This window comes from Nerophis lumbriciformis, linkage group LG06 (genome assembly GCF_033978685.3).
Source record: "Nerophis lumbriciformis linkage group LG06, RoL_Nlum_v2.1, whole genome shotgun sequence".
In the NCBI taxonomy this organism is placed as follows: domain Eukaryota; kingdom Metazoa; phylum Chordata; class Actinopteri; order Syngnathiformes; family Syngnathidae; genus Nerophis; species Nerophis lumbriciformis.
In genome coordinates this window covers 19,320,341-19,339,535 of record NC_084553.2, presented here as the reverse complement: position 1 = coordinate 19,339,535, position 19,195 = coordinate 19,320,341, and the positions used below count along the sequence as shown (strand labels likewise).

The 19,195-nt window shown below is 39.4% G+C and overlaps 1 protein-coding gene across 1 annotated transcript in view; it reads right to left on the bottom strand.

Annotated features, from left to right (window-relative positions):
- LOC133608551 (transmembrane channel-like protein 3) overlaps positions 1-19,195 on the bottom strand; it is a 169,941-nt gene that overhangs the window by 117,825 nt on the left and 32,921 nt on the right. The window contains exon 4 of the mRNA XM_061963861.2: positions 5,616-5,781. Coding sequence (XP_061819845.2) covers positions 5,616-5,737 — 122 coding nt within the window. The 5' untranslated portion in view covers positions 5,738-5,781. The remainder of the gene's footprint in view (positions 1-5,615; positions 5,782-19,195) is intronic.

The following is a 19,195-nucleotide window of genomic DNA, read 5'->3' as shown; positions in this document are numbered from 1 at the left end:
TAACTGCTGGCCTGCTGTGCAGTGAGACCGTATTGCTATATGAATTATATTATACATTTCCATAGTTTAGTTAGCTGAGGTATATAATGTACAGTGTATTTTGTCAACAACTGTATGTCTGTAACGTATTTCTTGTGCTGAGCAATCATAAAACTGCTGCGAAGACGCACTGTGTGAGGCTCGCGTAACCCCGCCTCCTGGTGCCGGTTATTGCATCTCCGCCGCAGACTGCACCCCCCGACCGGAGTGCCACACCAACCAAAGCCCACACCCAAACCCTCCATGTGCAAGACCGAATCCACCCAAAAAAAGTCACTTAACAAGAAGCCAAAAAGTGCAAAAACAACATTGCTCGCGCCGGAGGAGCCACGAACGACTGCAGGGACACAACATTAGGTACACCTGCAGACTGCAGCACGGATTTCATATTTCATTCATTCACAACTCCTCCATCACGAACACCACTGTTCCCGCACTTATAAGTAAAGGTAAGACCATAATAACGTTTTTTTTATTAAATGTGCTTTTTTGTGTGCTACAGTTTGTATGTGTAAAGTTAAAGTTAAGTTAAAGTACCAATGATTGTCACACACACACTAGGTGTGGTGAAATTTGTCCTCTGCATTTGACCCATCCCCTTGCTCACCCCCTGGGATGTGAGGGGAGCAGTGGGCAGCAGCAGTGACTTCCAACCCTTGATGCTGAGTGCCAAGCAGGGAAGAATGCTGGTATGAGCTTTTAAACATAACCCGTTAACTGCTGCCAATCAAATGGTGAATAAGATACTCTTTAGGGTTCATATGTTTGTAAATCTGACTGTGATGAAGTCAGTGCCTCACCAGCCATGAACCTCACCGCACGTCACTGGTCTATATACTTGTGGGCAGCTTTCTAACCTGATCATCATCATCATCATCATCATCATCATCATCATCATCATCATTATCATCAGGTGTTTTTGTTTTGTTTTTGTTGTCTGGTTTTGTTGTTGCTATTTTGACTGTCCTTAGTATATATTTTTTAAATGTTCTTTGTTTTTGGCAGCAATTTGCCTTCCCTTGCTTTTAAACGAACACATGTTTAATAGGTATTATTTTTGTAACAGGCAAATGAGCAGCACAGTTACAGAGATAAAATAAATATTTCTGAAAGAAGTAGTCATCTTTATATATAAAATATTTCAAGCTAAATTTAGAAGCCGATGGGTACATTAGAGCCACTGAATAGGTGAACGCAAGACCGTCATGTAGGGGGAAAGGTGATGACAATTCCAAGGGCCCACAGCCAACTGGGGCCTACACATAGCCTCCAGTATAGCCTCTATGACAAAATTAACTAATATATATTCATACGAATAATCTGCCTGCGCATTTGTGCACTGCTTCCTTGTCCTACGCGAACAGAAAAAAATCCAAATCCAAATCCAACTTAAACTATAAACAAAATAAACACATAACAAATTATTCTATACTATTGTCAACAAGTGGTCACAGTAGATAAAACAACGACGACATCAGCCGAGACGGTATAAGGAGGACAAAGACGTGCTGTGCATCAACAATCATTTTATTGACAAAATTGATTACTGTCAGCCATAACCATACCAAAACAACATCAGCAACAAAACTATTATTTAACAAAACTGGTCACTTTCTTTCGTAACCACAACAAAACAAACACATTATATGTCGTATTGACAGCAGCCGCACTCTTTAATTTGCGTCAAAACTCTGGCTCAGCCAGTGATGCATTCACAGCCGCAAAAAGCATAGGACAACTCTTCTCTTTTATGACACATTAAACTTCTACTCAGCAATTAATGACTATTTATACTGAGTAATTATTAACATTTTTAATATAATTACCGAGTAACTGACTATTGATCTTTGTTAGATGCCCATAATTACTAATTATGAGCATCTGACGAAGGTCAGTTACGTACGTTATCATGATGTGTTCATTGTAGTCATGTAAAATGTATTATTAGTGGGACATTTAATAGCCTAAATACAAAAAAGTTAGATGTTAAAAGATTTGGTGTAGTTGTTATTTGTTTTCATAGCAATATAAAATAAAATACAACATAACAGCTGACAATAACAAAGTAAAGAACACTGTTTAGAATTATGGACAGCTCATACTGAATTTTGAATGATTTAGAAATATTTTTTTAAGGAAAAGTGAAGTTCTCCACCAAGAGCTGTGGTGCTAAGAAGCCCATTTAAATTGTGTCCAAGATAGGTTAGTTCTGCATCAATTTTTCTATGAAAAATAACATTTAATGTTTACAATATATATATTGTAACAATAAACCTTTCGGCTGCACCAGAATCTGCAGTGGCTGCTTCATCTGAGTTTGACCCACTGCAAACGATCACTCCTCACAGTCCAATGATGCCTTTAAGTGAGTGAGTGATGCTTGGCTGCTTGGCTGTTTTGGTGTATTACTGAACTGCTGTAACACTGGCAGTGACAAAGACATTATTCAACACCTCGGCTATTTCAATTATTTCATATAAGTATATGCTACATTTTTTAGAACTCTATTCAAACTTTAAATGAGAATAAATTAACCTTGTTGTTGTTTTTGATATTTGTTTTATAACAGCATATTCTGTGTGGTCTTTGTTTTACTTTCACATTGAAGGTAAATGCTACATATTTACCTGTGGACTATCTTGAGCCAGGACACTTGTATTTTATCAGTGCTTGATTGTTCCATCCATCCATTTTCTACCGCTTGTCCCTTTTTGGGGTCACGGGGGGTGCTGGAGCCTATCTCAACTGCATTCGGGTGGAAGGTTATTTACACCCTGGACAAGTCGCCACCTCATCGCAGGGCCAACACAGATAGACAGACAACATTCGCACTCACATTCCCACACTAGGGCCAATTTAGTGTTGCCAATCAACCTATACCCAGGTGCATGTCTTTGGAGGTGGGAGGAAGCCGGAGTACCCGGAGGGAACCCACGCAGTCATTGGAAGAACATGCAAACTCCACACAGAAAGATCCCGAGCCCGGGATCGAACACAGGACTACTCAGGACCGTCATTTTGTGAGGCACATGCACTAACCCCTGTTCCACTGTGCTGCCCCTGCTTCATTATTAAATACAATAAAATACCCACTATACATATTTGTTGAGTGGTTAATTAAACATAGTTGTAATAACTTCTTAGAAATGGGTGAAATGAGAATAAGACAACCAATAATACCTAATTTACATAATAATACTTTGACTTGTTAAGTGGTTAATCGTAAAAAAGGAAACCAATTGGGTGTATTATACTAGACGCTGTCAAGAACAATAAACAACAAGAACATTGAAAGTGGGGTAGAGGGGCCCAGAATTCCTAGCAACCGCCCTGGGTGTACGCTTCATAATCTGATTAGTCTACTCATTGTTCCTATCAAAGTTTACATGTTACACAGCTTATATGCACTCTCTCTAATTTCATTGTTAACCCTGTGTCTCTCCTAAACACTAGGGAGCGATTATTGTCATTCCAGCTGGCTTAGCGAAGGATGCTACTTGCAAGTACTTAACTGTGATTGGTAGGTGGCGTGGTCACATGTATAACTTAACTTTCTACACCTTACCTCTTTCTACACCAAACCAATTTAGAAGAGACAATTCAAAGCACAAGCATTGCATCGGAAATGAAACAAGCAAGCAGTCACAGAGCAGCATATGTAATTAATAATTTCATAAATCAAAACACTAATGTCACATACTTAACAGCATTTTGAAGGCCACACTTTGGACTTTGCCAAGCTACAAGTATCATTCCTCTACCAGTAAAACTATTAGTCTTATCCCAGTACGTACTTGTTCAATATATGCACTAACCATCCAAGTCTTTGTTTTTAAAACAACATGCTCCATGTACTTTACACCTTATATACAGTATTTACACTCAAATACTACAGGTATTTAGTTTCTCTTACTAGTATGTCTAAAGCCCAGGATTCAAGAGGGAAAGACGCTAAAAGCAATCCAAAGTAGGTCAGTGTATTGTACTACCTAAGCCAGAGCTGTCCAAACATTTTCCAGCAAGGGCCACATAGAAAAAAATTGAAGGATGCGAGGGCCACTTTTATACATTTTGTATATGAAAAATATTAAAACCAAAACAATGTAGGTGAACATATGCTAACATTTGGAAAAAAATGTATACATCTTAGCTTTGTGTTATAGATAACAAAGCAACAAAATAATTCATGATTTTTTTAATAATGATTTTATTTGTATCTATGTTAACTGGGCTCAAAACTAAGCCTGTATTTACTAATATTGCTATTATACCGTCAACTGAAACACTTTTGAGAGCTTTAAGTACACTCAAAAACATATCATGTCTCACAAGAAATGTATACACTTTTTCATCATGACAGAACACACGAAAATTCAGGTTGTCGGCCATTTTGGTTTTCAGGTCCCATTTTGGGGGGATTTGGTCCCGTTTAATTTTTCATAGGTTTTTGTTCTAATTTGGGACCTGTTTAGTTTGTCTCTAGAATGTGACACGGGCCAATAAAAACCGAGCTGCGGGCCGAAAATGGCCCTTGGGACCACACTTTGGATACCGTGGTGTAACATAATCCTAATCAAATCAGGGGAAGAATATATTATTTATTCTTATTATCACTCATTAGATCCCTATAAATGTGTCTCTTGTAAATTACAGCAAGTTAATATTGGAACTGTGAGATTGAATGACATTTTAAATAACAGTAAATAACAAAACACATTTTTATGTGAGCAGGGAATTGATGTTTTTATTTATCAATCAAATGTAGGTCAAGCTATGCAATGCTGTCAATATGTCATATGTTAATGTTAACAAATATGGTAATGTAATGTTAATGTTAATAAACATGGTAACGTTAATAAACAAACATATATATATATATATACATATATACAGACATGCATATATATATATATATATATATATATATATATATATATATATATATATATATATATATATATATATATATATTTATACACACACACACATTTATATTTATTTTTTGAAGGAGGCCAATATATTTTATGTTGTTAAATTTTATATTTTAATCTAAAATTATGTGTATTTCATAATTTTGTATTATTTTGGTCATAATTAATAAAATCTATTAAAATATGTGTAAATGTTATCTATAATTACAGTTTATTAATATATTTTTCTGTATTATCCAAATACTTTATAAATACTACTTTTCCTCCCGGGATTAATAATGTATTTCTGATTCTGATTCTGATAAGTTCATACATTTTTTAGGGGGTCTTACCAGTTAGGTCAAATAGAGAGCAAAGTTTTTAATTTATTTATTTTAGCAATAAATTATATTGTAGTGATGGACAGCTTTTTAATAATTAAGGCAAACTTGATCAAATTATTTCTGACAATTAGACTTTTTTTTACAGATAAATTAACTTTTCAATTTTCAATATAATTTAATATGTTAAGGGCCAATAAAAAAGGCTGCGGGTTGCAACTGTGCCCACTTTGGACAGAAGCTTGAGTCTACAGGATGTCAATTAAGGTTCAATCAACAAATAAGAAGATATGTGAATTTTACAGATAGTGAGAAGTTGGCTCACCCGGGCTGGTGGTCCTGGTAAGTTGAATAAATCCTCCTGGAATTTTTCCTGGTGCTTTTGTGTCTCTTGGCTGCAGACAAAGACCTGCTGCTTCCCACCAAAGATTCAGACAGTGTACTCATGCTGTCTCTTGTCAGAATAGGACTGCTGGGTACCACGACCTCCTCTAAAGGCAGCAGAAGTCAAAAGACACATCAGGCCAATCAGTAATGTTCTCATCTCTTAAAGGGACAGTACACAACTCACTGCTGTGTTTGACCTGCAGCAGTTGCATGTTTGCTTGTAAATATTATTAGTATTTTATTAGATGTTTTCATGTATGATGTTTTGACAAAAACAATGTTAACACTAACAAAAAACATTAAATACATTACAATTATGAAAATGATATCAACACATATAGTTATAGTTTGGAAGAATGGTTACAAAATAAAATAAATAAAGTGTTTCTTAATTAAATACTAGATAATAGATAGATAATATAAAAGTATTTGCTTCTTGTTTTTTTTTATCAGCTTTATATATATATGTATATATATATATACATATATGTATATATATATATATATATATATATATATACATATATGTATATATATATATATATATACATATATGTATATATATATATATATATATATATATATATATATATATACATATATGTATATATATGAATTTCCCCCAAGGGATTAATTAAGGATTAATGATTCTGATTAACTACAGTAGTTAATAAATTTAACACATAATTAAATTACTGTTAATGATTAAATTTCATATATATATATATATATATATATATATATATATATATATATATATTTAAAACCTAACATATGGGTGCACGGGTTCCCACGTCTAAAAAAGGTTATTTGTATAATGTATATCGTCCAAAATGTGTAAACACGTGTTCTGCGATTAGCTAGTGACCAGTCGCCAGGGTTTAACTCACGTGAAGTCCGCTGGGATTGGCTACATGTATAAATAATATAATGTAAAAATGTGTCCTTCTTTCTAATGTGATATACTACAGTAGTTAATGTATTCTTTCAAAACATTATTGTTTGTGTTGCATATTAAATATCACAGTGTTCCATTGCAACTTTGCAGTAGACATTTAAATTGCTATGCTAAAAGAAAGTTGCTTAGCTATGATCCACTATCTAGCTCGATGCTATGACAAGATCAATGAATTCTTGATTCTTTCATAAAGAAGAATATTGTCATGCCTCGTTTATTGCGGATAATTGGTTCCACACCTGACCTTGGGAAACATATTTTTGCGAAGGAGGATTGTTATTAATAAATCAAATATTTTAATACTTAGAGCATAAAAAAACAGTTTACAACCTTCTAAAGAAGTTTTTAAACATAATTAGAGACCTCAAAACATGATACAGTATAAAAACACCAATACAATCACCTTTACAATCGGCTCACTCATTTTAGTAGCCTTATGTGCATTCTACTGTAGATTGCTGTACTCACTGGTAGCCTGGCAGATCCTCAAAGCGTCACTGTTATGGCCGTCGCCCGGCCACTTCGTCACATCTAGGTAATACTTCTAAGTTAGAACTGGGCTTCCGTGTGCTGAAACCACGGACAACTCCTGCCAAAACCTAGTCAACTTGACAGTCGGCAAAGCTCGCCACAGCCATTAGCTGTGTTGTTAGCATTGTCATTCCGCATTGCTTAAGTTAAAGGCTGACCAATGTCAGTAGGAGCTGATGATGTCGAAGATAAAGTGAATCAGGTAAGAAAGTCTTGTTATCTCTTTATATTTGTGCAAGCCAATCACAGTTTGACATCACGCGGTCACGTGAGTTAGCGCGACCAGTTCCATCCATCCATCTTCAACCGCTTATCCGGAATCGGGTCGCGGGGACAACAGCTCCAGCAGAGACCCACAGACTTCCCTCTCCAGAGCAACATTAGCAACTTCCTCCTGGGGGATCCCGAAGCGTTCCCAGGCCAGAGAGGAGATGTAATTCCCCCATCTTGTCCTTGGCCTGCCCTGGGTTCTCCTCCCGGTGGAACGTGCAACGAGGACATCCCTTGGGAGATGCTTGTGAGGCATCCGCACGAGATGCCCGAACCACCTAAGCCGGCTCCTTTCCTTTCCGAGTCTCTCTCGGGTGAATGAACTTCTCTAAGGGAGATGCCAGCCACCCTTCTGAGGAAACTCATTTCGGCCGCTTGTATCCGCAATCTTATTCTTTCGGTCATGACCCACACTTCATGACCATAGGTGAGAGTAGGAATGTAGATAGCTCGGTAGACCGAGAGCTTTGCCTTCTGGCTCAGCTCTCGTTTTGTCACAACAGTGCGGCAGAGAGACTGCAATACTACCCCAGCTGCTCCAATTCGCCGGCTGATTTCCTTCTCCATCTTTCCCTCACTCGTGAACAAGACCCCGAGATACTTAAACTCCTCCACCTGGGACAAAGTCTCGATCTCTACCTGGACTGTACAAACCATCGGTTTCCTGCTGAGAACCATGGCCTCAGAATTGAAGATGCTGATCCTCATTCCAGCCGCTGAACACTCAGCTGCGAACCGATCCAGTGAGAGTTGAAGGTCAAGAACTGATGGTGCCATCAGGACCACATCATGTAGAGACAGCAGTGACGCAACTTTTAGCCCCCCGAGACATATACCCTCTCTGCCATTGTCACGACTCTGCCTAGAAATCCTGTCCATGAAAATCACAAAGAGGATAGGTGACAGAGCGCAGCCCTGGCGGAGACCAACCCCCACTGGAAACGGATCCGACTTACATCCAAGCACCCGGACACAACTCTCGCTTTGGTTTTACAAAGATTGGATGGCCCTCAGCAGGGCCCCCCTCACCCCGTACTCCCTCAGCACCTCCCACAGGATCTCCCAGGGGACCCGGTCATACGCCTTCTCCAAATCCACAAAGCACCCGTTTCCATAAGAGTTGGGAAATTGTGTTAGATGTAAATATAAACGGACTACAATGAGTTGCAAATCATTTTCAACCCATATTCAGTTGAATATGCTACAAAGACAACATATTTGATGTTCAAACTGATAAACATTTTTTTTTGCAAATAATCATTAACTGTAGAATTTGATGCCAGCAACACGTGACAAAGAAGTTGGGAAAGATGGCAATAAATACTAATAAAGTTGAGGAATGCTCATCAAACACTTATTTGGAACATCCCACAGGTGAACAGGCAAATTGGGAACAGGTGGGTGCCATGATTGGGTATAAAAGTAGATTCCATGAAATGCTCAGTCATTCACAAACAAGGATGGGGCGAGGGTCACCACTTTGTCAACAAATACGTGAGCAAATTGTTGAACAGTTTAAGAAAAACCTTTCTCAACCAGCTATTGCAAGGAATTTAGGGATTTCACCATCTACGGTCCGTAATATCATCAAAGGGTTCAGAGAATCTGGAGAAATCTCTGCACGTAAGCAGCAAAGGCCGTGACCTTCGATACCTCAGGCTGTACTGCATCAACAAGCGACATCAGTGTGTAAAGGATATCACCACATGGGCTCAGGAACACTTCAGAAACCCACTGTCAGTAACTACAGTTGGTCGCTACATCTGTAAGTGCAAGTTAAAACTCTCTTATGCAAGGCAAAAACCGTTTATCAACAACACCCAGAAACGCCGTCGGCTTTGCAGGGCCTGAGCTCATCTAAGATGGACTGATACAAAGTGGAAAAGTGTTCTGTGGTCTGACGAGTCAACATTTCAAATTGTTTTTGGAAACTGTGGACGTCGTGTCCTCCGGACCAAAGAGGAAAAGAACCATCCGGATTGTTATAGGTGCAAAGTTGAAAAGCCAGCATCTGTGATGGTATGGGGGTGTATTAGTGCCCAAGACATGGGTAACTTACACATCTGTGAAGGCACCATTAATGCTGAAAGGTACATACAGGTTTTGGAGCAACATATGTTGCCATCCAAGCAACGTTACCATGGACGCCCCTGCTTCTTTCAGCAAGACAATGCCAAGCCACGTGTTACATCAACGTGGCTTCAAAGTAAAAGAGTGCGGGTACTAGACTGGCCTGCCTGTAGTCCAGACCTGTCTCCCATTGAAAATGTGTGGCGCATTATGAAGCCTAAAATACCACATCGGAGACCCCCGGACTGTTGAACAACTTAAGCTGTACATCAAGCAAGAATGGGAAAGAATTCCACCTGAGAAGCTTAAAAAATGTGTCTCCTCAGATCCCAAACGTTTACTGAGTGTTGTTAAAAGGAAAGGCCATGTAAAACAGTGGTGAACATGCCCTTTCCCAACTACTTTGGCACGTGTTGCAGCCATAAAATTCTAAGTTAATTATTATTTGCAAAAAAAAAAAAAAATTTATGAGTTTGAACATCAAATATCTGGCCTTTGTAGTGCATTCAATTGAATATGAGTTGAAAAGGATTTGCAAATCATTGTATTCCGTTTATATGTACATCTAACACAATTTCCCAACTCATATGGAAACGGGGTTTGTAGACTGGATAGGCATACTCCCAGGCCTTCTTCAGGATTCCCGCAAGAGTAAAGAGCTGGTCAGTTGTTCCACAACCAGGACGGAATCCACATTGCTCCTCTTGAATCTGAGGTTCAACTATCAGCGACCAGTTGCGTACCTTTAAATATGGCACTGTAGTCAATGACGGTAGAGCCGTGGGGAAGCCATACAACAGCGTGCTGCATGAGCCTTCCCCCGTGTCGTGAGCGATCGTGAAGAAAGCGTTTGTGTGGATGCGAACCACGGAACTGTACAGCTTCCCATGTTTGATGGCGAGCTATGAAGAAGGCCTAGCCTAAAGAACCTAAAGAGTAACACTTTTGCTGAAGCTTCACTCTCCTGCCAGGCCTCTTTGCAGCCCACAAAAACTACTCACCCCACTATCTTTCTTTTCCCTCGTCAGTATCGCACACTTGAATGTCCTCTTCACAAACTTTCTCTCAATCCCCTGGACATTATCAAGATAAACCCAGACGTGAGTTGTTGTTTTTTTGTTCTTTTTTTGGGGGGTGCTGAAGTGATTTTATACTAACATGCTGTGATATTATATGCTGATGTATTTGTGTCATGAACTGAGCTCATCCATAGGATTACATGACTGATTATTCATCATTCATACGGTTGATTGTCTTTACATTGTACAAACGTACATAATTTGTCATGATCTGTGGTCTAGATCATGTTTTGTTTGGTTATGTTCTGTTGGTTTTTGGACTCCATAGTTCCTGTTTTTGTGCACTCTGGTTTGTTTTGGTTTCCATGACTACTCATTAGTTTCACCTACCTCATTTGTTTGATCACACCTGTCGCTAATCATGATATTATTATTTGAGCCTGTCTTTGTCAGTTAGTCTGCCTGGTGACATTGTTCGTTTCATGCGTTACCATAGTTCTTGTTGATAGTTTCATGCTTGTGTTAATTTCATGCTCTGTACATGTTCATTTCATGCTCTGCTCATGTCATAGTTCATGCTGCTCTTTTCAAGCCACATGTAAGTGCTGTTTGTTTTATGTTCATTATTACGTTAAAGTGTTAGTTTTGTTCCCTGCGCCAAGTTCGGGCCTTTGTCTTGTGAGCGCCTTTTGTTTTGTACTTCGTTGAGTTATAGTCAAGATTAAATCATGTTTTTACCTTCAAGCCATGTCCGGTCTAGTCTGTTTGCATCATGGAAGAACAAATCTCGCAGCAAGCTGCGTAAACATCCATGTCCCGACATAATTCTGCACTGCCAAGTCTATGTCCTGTAAATATTTAACTAAAATTCTGTTTCCTGAGTTTTTAGAGCTCAACCTTAATCTTCTGATACCATCCTATTCAATCCTTGCTACTTTAATAGTGGCGTAAACTAGTTAGCAGTTGTTAGCAACGTGTTTCCCGCGTTGTCATTCCACATCGCTTACGTCAAAAGCTGACCAATGTCATTTGGAACTGATGATGTCGAAAATAAAGCGAATCAACAGAGTTGATCTCCACTAAGCATTGCCCGGACAGCTGCTGATAATAAAAAAAATTCAAAACAGGTTACAGGCTAAAAATGCTCATTCTAGTTGCATGGAGATGGCCATAAAACTTATTTAAAAAAATGAATTCTTAGGTAACTTTTATTTTTTTTATATCGATTTTTGTAAATAAAAGACAACACTCATAAAGACTTGATGCAGCCAAGTCAACAATAACAACTCTATCAATCAATCAATCAAAGTTTATTTATATAGCCCTTTACCACAAATGCCTCAAAGGGCTTCACAAACCACAACGTCATCCTCGGATCTGATCCAACATCAGGGCAGTAAAATAAATGAGAAACCCTGGAAGGGACCGCAGATGTGGGGACACCCCCACAGTCCCCCAAACCACACCCACCACCCCCGCCCACCCCCGGGGTGACCAATGGATGTCGAGTGGATACGGTTGATAATGTGCGAGTCCAGGAGATAGGGAGGTCAGCAGTGGGATCCTCTTGCATGTAGACAAGTCTAACAATTCTACAATAGTAACAGATTACGACACTATCTACAATTTTATGTAATACATAACATTCATTGACTATGACAAATAAGTTATTACTTTATGTATATCTAGGGATCAATTATGAAGTGTTGAATTAAGTCAAAATTCTCCGACAAGTATGTATGTCTAAATGTGTGTATTTTTTTAATTTTTGATTATTGAGAAAAAAAAATTCCCGTCACCTTCCTTTCTTTTACACAGGAGGTGAAATTGATTTTAAATATAAAAAAGATGGGGTGAATGAATTATCAGTAGAAGACATGGAGAAGGGTAGATACAAGCTTTGCTTCTTTCTACTCTTTTTCAGATTGAATTGTGCAAATGTAACCAGGTGATGTTTTTTAATGTTAATCATGTCTACAACACAGAAATCATAACCATAATGTAATTTTGTTCAGTACACTTTTAAATTATATCATTATACGTAATAAAATATATTTTTTTACATGCATTTAAGTTCAATTGATGTATTACATGATTAGTTATTTATAACTTATTTTTCACGAATTCATTATTATGTAATTAAATTAAACTTTGTAAAGTGTATTATATATCCGGACTTAAGAGACATTGTGATTTGCAGTGTTATAGATCTACACTGCATTACGCTGAGAGCTCTCTAATATTCCTATTATTTTAGCTAAAAAAAGACATACACAGACATATTTGACAGTGTTGTAATACAACAACTACCACTACAGTTATAGCAATATTGTGAAATATATATCTGTCATCTGTCAGTTAAAACTGAATGGTATTATTTAATTTTTCATAGCTCCACTTCTATTTGATGTATTTCCTTTGTGTGTGATGAATGTTTTTATTGTTATTCTTGGAAGTCATTGTTCCTAATGGTGTAATAGGTATGATCCCTTGCTCCCGTGTTCCAGTAAAATGTTCTAATGATGTCCAGAAGGATTATTGTGCTCAAAGGAGACAGTGGAGGCAGGACAGATGTCCCTTATTTAATTGTTGGCTAGATGATTGGACTCAGTGGAGCACTTCTGACGCTGAGGGCAGAACACGGAAGGAGATTTACATTTTAATAGAGAATTCTGTTAAATGTGTGTGAGCTACTGTAGACAAGGCAATTTGTGTAGAAATTGCAATGTAATGCTAAAGCTGAACTTAACTGTTTTTCTGAAAAATGTGGAATTACCAGAAGAGTGAGAATTTTTGGGGCGGAGAGGGGAGTTGTATTCCTAGAGCACTACAGATAACATCATGGTCTAATTTGCATAATTGGCCATGACGCACGTGCATGTAAGTTTGTCAAGAAAAAAAAGGTTTTCAATCAATCATTGCCCGTCACCCCCACTGAAGTCCTTCCATTTGTTTCTTTCGTGGGCCAGATTCTCCAGCTGACAGCTCACGTCACCAGGTGTGTCTTGGCTGTCACCACTTCCCCTTCCCATGTAGGTTCCACTTTAGTATCTGTGTTGTGCTGGTGGCTGGCTTTCTCAGGGTGTGACTTTTCCACCTCCAGCAGCGTTGTTGGATCTCTGTTTCTGCTGGACTCTGTTTTGTCCGTTGCCACAATTCATCGTTGCTGATCCTGTCATCCGTATGTGGAGGATTTTTCTCAAGCAATTTTTGATGACTGTCTGAATCCTCTTGGTCCTTGTTTAGGTAGTTCTCCATGTTTCTGCTTCACTTTGGTGTTGGATAGCCTGATCTTGGTGGTGACTGACAAATATCTTGAACTCCAGATTGGCTACTGTAACCCTGCCTATTGTCAATGTTTCAGTTTTTGCATTATCCATTTTTGCTTTTTGGTTATTTCTACAATGTGTAACAGGCCTATAAAAACGAGCCACAAGCCCCTGCATCTCCAGGAAAGCAAATTGTTTCCAAACAATGAAAGAGTGGCTCTGTCTTGTTAGCGCTAATACGCTATCACTTTTTATGACTACCGCTCAAATTTACATTTACCTCTCTCGCACTACTTGTTACATGCGAGTTCTCTACAACAGTGGAGGATGCAGCAGTGACGTGCATAAGAGGGACATGTTTAATCGCAAATATGTGAGTATTAAAGCGCTGAAAATGGTAAACTTTGGATGGAGATAATAGTTCTATCAATTACAAAAAAAAGTGTTGGCATAAATGATACTTATTGTGCAGTATAAATAAAGTTGGTCTGGTATTGTATGGTAATGTGCAGCTGGCATGGTAGTTTGTAACAACATGCTAAATTATTTGTTGTTTTTGGTATGTGGTGTCGGAGGCAGATATTTACATATATCCGTATTTAAGTGTTACTTCTTTATTTTCATAGTCATATTACAAAACAGCTAGTGTTCTTCTTACAATTGTGGTCTTTTGGTTGTCTGCAAGTACTGTGTGCTAACCTTGACTTTAGGAATGTAAGGAGGACAGATACTCCTTTTGCTTATCTGTTCCTGTGCCCAGCTGAGGAGGACAATGGGCATGTGTTTGGGCTGGAAAGAGAGACAACGAGGGTAGGAGCGAGAGACACTTTATAGAAGAGAAGGTTTCCATATTTTATGGCAGACCATCTTAGCTGCGCGATTGAATGTTCTATGCTGGACTGGTCTCATTCTATTTCCAAGGCTTTGGAAATAAAGTTACAAAATACCTATTCTGTCTCTGGTGGTTCTTCTACTCAGCTGTACGTGTCACAAAGAGCTTGGGAGCGACCAGCAACTTGAATTCCCTGGGAGGAACAACTTGTCCAAACGCAACAGTGGCAAGCCCCAATGACTAGGTTTTCCTGGGGCCCCAAATACGCCCCTGATTATACCATTGTCTACTTTGACAAAACGGTGATTTCAACTGGAATATGTTCTGGTAATGAAAGGAAGAGACATGTTTGTGGGTCCTTCATTGAGTCTGCTTGAATTTGTTTGGCTTCACTATTATTTCTACATTATTACTACTACTTATTATTTCTGTATTATTATTAACATGGTTTACTTATAAGTATATAAAACAAGTATATCAACTTTTAACATACAATTTACACAACAGTTACACTAAAAAATTTTACACAAAACTAAGGTACGTGGAAAAACACATTACCTTGCCGCCGAAGCTAACAACCTCAATGACTTCACTTGGCTGCCTAGCAACCATGAGCATAAGACAAAGTCAACGGAGCAATACAGGATTGCCAGAAGTGAACCCGGATTTAAAAGTGTTAATTGGACCTTTACAAAGCAATGTCATTGATGGAAATCTCCAAAAACAGATTGTCAGGGAGAGAAAATAATATTGTGATGATATGATAGAATTGAGAAAGTTCAGAGAAGAAATGAAGATTCTCAGTGAAGACAACACAGCACTAAGACAGAAGATGGAGACGCTGGAGAGGAGAATACAACATTTCGCCAACGGTTGAACACCCGTTGGGACAACAACAGTGTTGTGGAGAACATTAAAAAGGAGATAGCAACATTGCGCCAACATTTGAATGGCAGGCTACAAGATATCACCAATCTGGGGAATATCAGTGTTTTGGAAAACATCAAAAGGGAAATGGATCAGTTTACGCGACAGAAAATATCATTGTAGGGTTGCGCATCATTTTTCGATGTTTATGCAAGAGCTGTTGACAACGGAGGAGAACCAGGCGACATGGACCTGCTTCAACGGAGCAACACATTGTTAACTTTCTGCAACAGAGGGAAATTATGTCGATATTAACAACATTGATGGGTTAACTGAATAGAAGAGGCAACAACACCATCATTGTGACACTTGCCAAAAGGAAATCCAAAATGGCATTGCTGAAGCAGGGAAAAAAGCTAAAGGGTACAAATGTGTACATGAACGAGCACGTCACTAAACGCAATGCAGATACCGCCAAGAAAGCATGCCAACTTGAAGAAGAAGGGGAAAATTCAGGCAACCTGGCATGCCAACTGCAAAATCTACAAACCCCGTTTCCATATGAGTTGGGAAATTGTGTTAGATGTAAATATAAACGGAATACAATCATTTGCAAATCCTTTTCAACCCATATTCAATTGAATGCACTACACAGACAAGATATTTGATGTTCAAACTCATAAACTTAATTTTTTTTTTGCAAATAATTAACTTAGAATTTCATGGCTGCAACACGTGCCAAAGTAGTTGGGAAAGGGCATGTTCACCACTGTGTTACATCACCTTTTCTTTTAACAACACTCAATAAACGATTGAGAACTGAGAAAACGAATTGTTGAGGCTTTGAAAGTGGAATTATTTCCCATTCTTGTTTTATGTAGAGCTTCAGTCGTTCAACAGTCCGGGGTCTCCGCTGACGTATTTTACTCTTCATAATGCGCCACACATTTTCGATGGGAGACAGGTCTGGACTGCAGGCAGGCCAGAAAAGTACCCGCACTCTTTTTTTACGAAGCCACGCTGTTGTAACACGTGCTGAATGTGGCTTGGCATTGTCTTGCTGAAATAAGCAGGGGCGTCCATGAAAAATACGGCGCTTAGATGGCAGCATATGTTGTTCCAAAACCTGTATGTACCTTTCAGCATTAATGGTGCCTTCACAGATGTGTAAGTTACCCATGCCTTGGGCACTAATGCACCCCCAAACCATCACAGTTGTTGGCTTTTGAACTTTGCGTCGATAACAGTCTGGATGGTTCGCTTCCCCTTTGGTCCGGATGACACGAAGTCAAATATTTCCAAAAACAATTTGAAATGTGGACTCGTCAGACCACAGAACACTTTTCCACGTTGCATGAGTCCATCTTATATGATCTCGGGCCCAGGGAAGCCGGCGGCGTTTCTGGATGTTGTTGATACAAACCCCATTTCCATATGAGTTGGGAAATTGTGTTAGATGTAAATATAAACGGAATACAATGAGTTGCAAATCATTTTCAACCCATATTCAGTTGAATATGCTACAAAGACAACATATTTGATGTTCACACTGATAAACATTTTTTTTTTGCAAATAATCATTAACTTTAGAATTTGATGCCAGCAACACGTGACAAAGAAGTTGGGAAAGGTGGCAATAAATACTGATAAAGTTGAGGAATGCTCATCAAACACTTATTTGGAACATCCCACATGTGTGCAGGCTAATTGGGAACAGGTGGGTGCTATGATTGGGTGTAAAAACAGCTTCCCAAAAAATGCCCGGTCTTTCAGAAGAAAGGATGGGGCGAGGTACACCCCTTTGTCCACAACTGCATGAGCAAATAGTCAAACAGTTTAAGAACAACATTTCTCAAAGTGCAATTGCAAGAAATTTAGGGATTTCAACATCTATGGTCCATAATATCATCAAAAGGTTCAAAGAATCTGGAGAAATCACTCTAGTGATGGGATCGGCAGTTCTTTTGACTGTACTGAATCACTAGAATCAGTTCCTTAAATTGAGTCGTTCAAAAAATTAGTTCACCGAATCCCCTCCCCCCCCCCAAAAAAAAAAAAAGGAGGGGGGGGGAGCGTGTGTAGTACAGTACAGTGCAGACATTCGCGGGAGAAGCAGCAAATAGGGTGAATGCGAGTCCCTACACAGCTCTGTGCATGCAGTACACCAGGCAGTGAGTGACTGACAGCGCCACAGTCAGCACAGTTCAGTACGTGAACCTGAATCACTTCTGCAGCAGCAGTTCTGTGTGCAGGTCGGCGAATCATGAGTCAGTCAGTAACAGCTTCCCCAGCGGCAGATCTCGGTGTGTGTCAGTCCGCGAACGACACAAGCCCTCAGCACCCAATGAACGACGCGCACAGTGACTGAACGAGAGCCTCAATGTGACGTCCTCCTCCGCGACACAGTCAGTTCTCTGTGTCAGTAGGTCCGCGAGTCCTGATTCTGTCGTTCACTGAGTGATTCATGTCGTTAATCCGCGGTGAACGAATCGTTCGCTCAGTCCCTCCCCCCGCCCCCATGTTGAGTAGATGGCTGCGTCGTTCGCCGACGTCGAGGGTTCAGTGAGTCACAGAATGCGCCAGTTCCACTCATACCGGCATGGTCGCGGCGGAGCTCAACTGAACTGAGAAAGGAACAAATCAGTTCATGAAGTGATTTGGTTCAGTACGTTCACTCAAAAGATTCGTTCGTTCGAACGAATCGTTCGCGAACGACACAACATTAAATCACTCCACGGAAGGGGCATGGCCGGAAACAAACATTGAATGACCGTGACCTTCGATCCCTCAGACAGCACTGTATCAAAAACCGACATCAATCTCTAAAGGATATCACCACATGGGCTCAGGAACACTTCAGAAAACCACTATCCCTAAATACAGTTTGTCGCTACATCTGTAAGTGCAAGTTAAATCTCTATTATGCAAAGCGAAAGCCATTCATCAACAACATCCAGAAACGCCGCCGGCTTCTCTGGGCCCGAGATCATCTGAGATGGACTCATGCAAAGTGGAAAAGTGTTCTGTGGTCTGACGAGTACACATTTCAAATTGTATTTGGAAATATTCGACATCGTCTCATCCGGACCAAAGGGGAAGCGCACCATCCAGACTGTTATCGACGCAAAGTTCAAAAGCCAGCATCTGTGGGTAACTTACACATCTGTGAAGGCACCATTAATGCTGAAAGGTACATACAGCTTTTGGAACAACATATGCTGCCATCTAAGCGCCGTCTTTTTCATGGACGCCCCTGCTTATTTCAGCAAGACAATGCCAAGCCACATTCAGCACGTGTTACAACAGCGTGGCTTCGTAAAAAAAGAGTGCGGGTACTTTCCTGGCCCGCCTGCAGTCCAGACCTGTCTCCCATCGAAAATGTGTGGCGCATTATGAAGCGTAAAATACGACAGTGGAGACCCCGGACTGTTGAACGACTGAAGCTCTACATAAAACAAGAATGGGAAATAATTCCACTTTCAATGCTTCAACAATTAGTTTCCTCAGTTCCCAATCGTTTATTGAGTGTTGTTAAAAGAAAAGGTGATGTAACACAGTGGTGAACATGCCCTTTCCCAACTACTTTGGCACATGTTGCAGCCATGAAATTCTAAGTTAATTATTATTTGCAAAAAAAAAAAAAAGTTCTTGAGTTTGAACATCAAATATCTTGTCTTTGTAGTGCATTCAATTGAATATGGG